General features: G+C 37.0%; 2 protein-coding genes across 3 annotated transcripts; both read right to left on the bottom strand.

Moving 5' to 3' along the window:
* Nucleotides 1-304: 304 nt before the first annotated feature.
* On the bottom strand, nucleotides 305-1650 carry LOC107956021 (protein MAINTENANCE OF MERISTEMS-like). The gene is made up of 5 exons (XM_016891779.1): nucleotides 1629-1650; nucleotides 1227-1483; nucleotides 772-1178; nucleotides 603-684; nucleotides 305-502 (listed from the first exon to the last, which is right to left on the bottom strand). Exons 1-5 carry the CDS (start codon nucleotides 1648-1650, stop codon nucleotides 305-307), a joined length of 966 nt encoding a protein of 321 aa, XP_016747268.1.
* Nucleotides 1651-3054: 1404 nt separating this feature from the next.
* LOC107954100 (transcription factor PCL1) lies at nucleotides 3055-5735 on the bottom strand. 2 transcript variants are annotated; one of them, XR_001699412.2, is made up of 3 exons: nucleotides 4253-5735; nucleotides 3899-3995; nucleotides 3055-3391 (listed from the first exon to the last, which is right to left on the bottom strand). XR_001699412.2 is itself a non-coding variant. In XM_016889577.2 (2 exons), the coding sequence occupies exon 1, from the start codon at nucleotides 5298-5300 to the stop codon at nucleotides 4284-4286; it is 1017 nt and encodes a 338-aa protein (XP_016745066.1). In that variant the 5' UTR covers nucleotides 5301-5735; the 3' UTR covers nucleotides 3055-3391; nucleotides 4253-4283. The 2 variants fall into 2 exon arrangements, 1 of the variants encoding a protein (XP_016745066.1); XM_016889577.2 differs by lacking the exon at nucleotides 3899-3995.
* Nucleotides 5736-6287: the final 552 nt, after the last annotated feature.

Here is a 6287-nt window from a genome sequence, read left to right as displayed (position 1 = left end):
TTCGGGATCTGGCTGGGGCTCCTGCTCGGGCTCTGGTTCCGGAGAATAATATGCCACAGGATCTGGATCCATCGGAGCCGCTGTGTTTGATCCCCCAGGTTGCTGCACGTACGGGGGGACTACAGTCGACTGGCCTCCAAGTATATATGGCTTCCCGCAATGATAGTACCATTGTATATATTCTAATGATGGTTGCGATTCGGAAGCCATAACCATCTGAGGTCTTCGACGCATTCGATCATTCCACAGCGCCACAAATTTTCGGTGCTTAATGCCCAATCCAAATGCGGTTTTCCTTTCTTACTCATGCATGAACCTCCTCCACCTCGCATGGGGGATCCAGGATATGTTGGATGCAACCAAACTGTCGGAGCACCCGATCTTCGTGATACCACTTGACTACATTGAAATTTATAATTGGTGCGTTAGTGCACCATATGTGGGAATGAACGTATGCAGGCGAGGGTACCACATCTGTAATTTCTGGCCTACTGTATGGCATCTATATAAACTGCATGAGTAATAACTTAGTAATAATTAACCATAACGTGTGAGTAATATACAGAAAGTAAGATGCCATGAATATTAGAATAACAACTTACCCCTTCCCGGGCATGTTGTTCCAGCATGAGTCGGTATATCGGGACAGTGTGCGACCTCCCGATACCCGGATGAACACTCCACCTACAAAGAACAATATATAGGGTTTAGGGTTGGTAACATTAGTCAATATACTATGACTACAAATAATGACAAGTTATATTTTATCACCTGTTCACTAGTGGATAAACATACGGTTGGTGACTAACCGATGCCAAAAATGGCATCCGATACAGCGCCCAAGACTGCAGCAATGTGAGGCATCCGCCTATGTCTACAGCATCCAGGTTTGTCGTCCGACAAAGCTCCCGATACAACACTGCTAACACGGCGGAGCCCCAGCTATACGAACCTACACTGGACAAATCAGCTAGTAGGGACAAGTACATCAAATACACGTTGTTGTTTGCATTGGGCATGAGTACTCCCCCTATGATATGCATGATGTATGCTCGAGCAGCGCACATCAACTCACCTTCAGTGGCAGTCGCTGATAATTGTCCAAATTTGGCTTTCAGCCATATAAATTTTAAGCTCGTAAAATTTGACTCGTCGTCCCCTGGCGAGTCTCCTAGGAGCTGATAACAAAATGCAGCCGGATCGGTAAATGAAGATACTCACGTTACGGGCCTCCCGTCAATTTGGAGCCCCAGCTGCATTGCAATATCCTCCAAGGTCACCGTGCACTCCCCACACGGAAAATGAAAAGTGTGGGTCTCCGGGCGCCACCGCTCCACTAGCGCGGATAATAAATCATAGCACAAGTCGGAGACCCAGATCTTCGCTGCAGTCCCAAAACCGGCTTGCTCCAAGTACGGCACCAATCGTGCATCCGGAGCTTTCTTTAAACCATCACACGGCCCCTTATTACTCGGTACGAGTCCTGATCCAGTTAAATTACAGAAAAATATTACGATAACATGATTTATTTCTATATATTACGTATATCCTTTTTAAATAAATAGAACCCGTGATTAACAAATAATAAAATCATACCGCCTCATTAGTCGCATCAGATATGTGTCTACCGCGTTTAATCAATGGATCCATTGAGATTCCTGCAAGTTGAAAAAAAAAGTTACTAAAACACTCTTTACTTCGGCCATTTGTTCGTATTTTTTTCTCGGAATTTTATTACTTTAAAAAAATATCATAATTTCTAATTTTATAATTTTACATTATTTCAGTGCATTATGTTATTTCTTTATTAATTTAGTGTGTTTTTTAAATTAATTTAGTGTAAAAAAAACCCAACCCTTATTTCTGCCCTTTGCTCGTATTATTTTCCCGAATTTTATTACTTCCAAAAAAATATATTATTTTCGTATTTTATTATTTTATATTATTTCAGTACATTTTTTTGAAATTTTTCTATTAATTTTTTCCGAATTTTTAAAAAAGTTAGTAAGTGTTCACTCTTTACTTCAGCCATTTGTTCGTATTTTTTCTCAGCATTTTATTACTTTAAAAAAATATCATAATTTCTAATTTTATAATTTTACATTATTTCAGTGCATTATGTTTGAAATTTATTAATTTAGTGTGTTTTTTAAATTAATTTAGTGTAAAAAAATCCTTATTCCTGCTCTTTGCTCGTATTATTTTCCCGAATTTTATTACTTCCAATAAAAATATATTATTTTTGTATTTTATTATTTTATATTATTTCAGTACATTTTGTTAGAAATATTTGTATTAATTATTTCTGAATTTTTAAAAAAGTTAGTAAAACACCTTTCTTCGGCCATTTGTTCGTTTTTTTTTCTTCGCATTTTATTACTTTAAAAGATTTCATAATTTCTAATTTTATAATTTTACATTATTTCAGTGCATTATGTTTGAAATTTATTAAATATACCATTTTTCGGATTTTATTATTTTCGGTGAATATACAATTTTTCTTTTTTTTCTTCTCGCATTTTATGTTTTTTTAATCATATTTTTTTATCATTTTATTTTTAATGCTATTTTTCTAAAAAAATTAATTACAACATCCTAAATAAATTTCATAAAAATAAATTCTTAATCAACATACAATATACATACCATTAATTTTTTCATGCTAAATAAATTTTATAAAATATATATACTAAATAAAATAATAAAACACATATAATGTATATAACATGAATTTTTTCGAATGGGGACCATTAAATGGGCAGTGCTGCCTATCAGTGGCCTGTCACATCATGCAGGCTTTTTTTTTTCTATTTTTTGTTTTTTTATAATATTTTCGTAAATAAAAATATATATAATATTTTAGTTATTTTTTTTTTAATATTTAGTAAAAAACCCATAACTCATGCTTTTTGTATATATTCATGACTTTCTATATAATTTGAAGATGAAGAATAAATGGCACACTTGGCTGCCATTGCCAATAGATAAAGGATAAAAAGTTCACTAAAAGGAAACGGGACAAAATGGCCATAAGCCATCCAATAACAAGCAAGATTGATGATAAGTGGTGGACTTTCGCTTAGCTTTTTTTTTTTCTTGCATTTTTGTTTAATGACCGAAAATAAAGAAAGTTTTATACAAGTTAATAATGGTAATTATGAATAAAATTAACAAGAACGTAAAATTTTAGGAACTTGACCTAATCTATGGTAGAAGATGAGTGAACTTCAGGGGGTGCTTCCTGCTGCTGCTATCAAGTAAATAGAGGAAGATAGAAGCTGAAATATGTGCGCAGACAGCAACTTCTTTCTGCTATCCAGTGAGAGAGGTTTGTTTATCTCTTTCACATGTTCATTCAAGTGAACACCAAGTTGATCAAAATTTTCTGAATCTACAAAACAACAATAATAATACTATGAGTTAATTGAAATCCTTGAAACAAAGTACATTAACAGTCAGCAAGCATGTGAAATATCAAATCAAAGCCCTTGAAGCAGTTTTTTTTTTTAAGTAACTGAGAAAAATACGGTTTTATCACCAGTATAGCGAGGAGCAACAAGTGCAAAACCACTTCACCAGTCGAGCTAAATAAACTAATACCGTGAGCGGAAAGCTTGGAGAAAGAAAATAAAGGAAGATTGAAGCCATTGTAGGTGAAAAGCATAAAAAGGGTTGGATAAAGTTTGCAATTCAACAAGTAAATGAAACAGACAGTTGGGGTTCTAAAGTACATTGATACAACTGTATAACATCAACTCAGAAATACCAAAAGCACTGCAGAGCAGCACAAAGTCAGAATCCAATATCTCAAACATAGTGCTGAGCTACGTACAAGCTCGATTACAAACAAAACTACCAAGAAAAATGTCTATTCTTCTAGTGAAAAGGAATTGCTTACCAATTAAGTCAGTATCAGGACAATGAACTAGATATATGCAGAATGAGAATAGGCATCAGTCATAATCAAGCCCAAGAACAAAAAAGTGATTCCTTCTCTGTCAAAAAGAATACAACTATGAAATTATTGCCTCATATTCCTGTTTAAATCATATTGTCACATCTATTCCTAGTAATCGAAGAAAAACAACCCCGCTTCGGTTCCATTCCAACCCCAAAACACCCAAGCAAAGATCTAAAACAAAGGTTTTGAAGCAAATTAGCATGCTACAATTCAATTCTCAGCAAAAGGAAGTTCCTTTGATAACCAAAAATTGTAACTAACAGGCATGATAAATGAAAGAAAAAGACTGACCTTGGTACAAAAATCTAGCTAATTTAATTTATCATTGGGAACCATATCTATTCCCACCAGACCAGTCTCTCTGCTGCATCATCCCATAGGAGTTCGCTTCGTACCCATTCTGATGGTGATGTTGTCTTTGTTGATGATACAATCCTTGATGCATCCCCACATGTCCACACATCGGCATCGGTACCGGCATCATTGGTGCCCCATAAGGCATCGGTATAGCCATACCCAAATGCCCATTCCCATTGGCACCAGCACCACCACTTCCTCCTCCTCCTCCACCGCCACCGCCACCACTTCCAGTCTCGTGAAGACTCTGCGGCACCGGTGTTGATGCAAAAAGCTGATCGGAAGCTGAAGGGCCTTCGTTGCTTAACCCTTGCATTCTCTTCAAGTAAAGCCGATATTTTTGCAAATGACTGGCGACGTTCTCGCGGGTCAAGCCTTCCACGTTCATTAACTGCATGATTGTTTTGGGAACCGCGCTTTTAATCCCTAGATGAGCCACCACATCAACGAATCTCTTGTGCAGCTGCGGCGTCCACACTAAACGCTGTCGTTTCAATGTCCTCCCCGACGGATCGTCCGAGTTCTCCGTCGTCCTAACCGCTGAATCCGCTTCCTCTGCAATATCCATCTTCCTCATCTTCTTCGGGTCAGATCCGGAGCCCGACCCCGACCCATATCCTTCCGCTTCAACCACTATCGTATCACGGAAATTGCTATTACTGTTATTGTTATTGGTGGTTGAGGAGTGGGCCCCGGTAGAGCGGAGAGAAGAGAGAGTATTGCGAGAAGCGCGGTTGACATCAACAGTGGTCCGACGAGGCTCCGGCGAGATGCTGAAAGCGGAGGCAAGTTCCGGCGGGATTAAGGATTGGGATAATGGAGTTAAATCATCGCAGTTAGGTAATCCCATCTCCCATTCGATAACTCTTTCTTCAACATCGTCGTCGTCGTCATCAACGATGGTGGTGATGGCGTTTGCGGTTGCTTCTTCATCGTCTCCGCCGTTAGCTTCAAAGTCCCTCATCTTCACTTCTTGACCCATATTTATTGCTTTTGGCCTTGAAAATAGGGATTTAAAAATAATAAGAAATGACTTTTCAGAGATGATTGTTTGGATCGGAAATGAAAGAGTAAAAACTGTAGAGATTTTCAAATATTTGCGTGGAAATCGGGGGCTGTTTGGGAAGTAAGAGGGTAGAAGGAAAATAAGGAAACCGAAGAGAAAAGGCAAAGTGCAATATCTGATTCCAGATGGGTCTAGCGGTGGTGCCGACGTGGACGAGTTTTCCAGATATTTTTGATCCGCTAAATATCTCCCTCCCTTCTCCTATAAATCTCAAAATCAGCATTTATCCAATTAGGTTTGGCCACGTAAGTGACATCTGTGCTGTTCGGATGGAACCGGCCGTGCTGGATCATCTTAAATTGATATCGTCGACAATCCGTATTTCTTTCCTTCTATAAGAAAACATTTTATATCTTATCGCATTCTAGGATACTGTTAGTATTTTAATTACATTAAATAAATTTAATTCTCAAGATTTTTTTAATCTATATAAGCTCACTTTTGAGGGTGATTTTGGGAAAGAGCGGATTGGGATTAATGTTAGGACGGTTTTGTCCTTTTAAAGCCAACTAACGAATGAGAGAAGAGAATGTTGGTGAACAGCGTGGAAGGTTGTAAACCGTTGGATGATAAGCATGAAGGAAGACCAAAGTCTGTCCACTTGGACACCAATATTATTTATTGTAAGATTCTGGTAACACTCATTTTTAAACTTATCATCATCTATATTAAATTACAATTCTAGAAAAGCTTTTTATACATGCAAACTCCTGTATTATATTATCCTTCATCATCTACATTGAATATTCAGTCAAATAAAATGTGAAAACTGTAGAAAATTAATGTAGTATGGGTTAAATATACCTCAACTAATGACTTTCTTCTTCTTTTTTTGGAATAATATAAAAAACAATTATTTACTTAACTAGTATTTCTTTTTTTTACTAAAATAGCATGACACAT

Source organism: Gossypium hirsutum, chromosome D07, assembly GCF_007990345.1.
Source record: "Gossypium hirsutum isolate 1008001.06 chromosome D07, Gossypium_hirsutum_v2.1, whole genome shotgun sequence".
NCBI lineage: Eukaryota > Viridiplantae > Streptophyta > Magnoliopsida > Malvales > Malvaceae > Gossypium > Gossypium hirsutum.
The sequence above is the reverse complement of the archived record's forward strand: the minus strand, read 5'-3'. Positions and strand labels throughout refer to the sequence as shown.

Excerpts from the sequence above, each read along its gene's own strand:
- LOC107956021 (XM_016891779.1), bottom strand. The coding sequence starts at position 1,650 with ATGGATCCATTGATTAAACGCG. Across the intron at positions 1,179-1,226 it reads TCCAAATTGACGGGAGGCCC|CTCCTAGGAGACTCGCCAGG; the intron begins GTAACGTGAGTA and ends TTTTGTTATCAG. Across the intron at positions 503-602 it reads AACAACATGCCCGGGAAGGG|ATGCCATACAGTAGGCCAGA; the intron begins GTAAGTTGTTAT and ends CAGTTTATATAG.
- LOC107954100 (XM_016889577.2), bottom strand. The coding sequence starts at position 5,300 with ATGGGTCAAGAAGTGAAGATGAGGGACTTTGAAGCTAACGGCGGAGAC.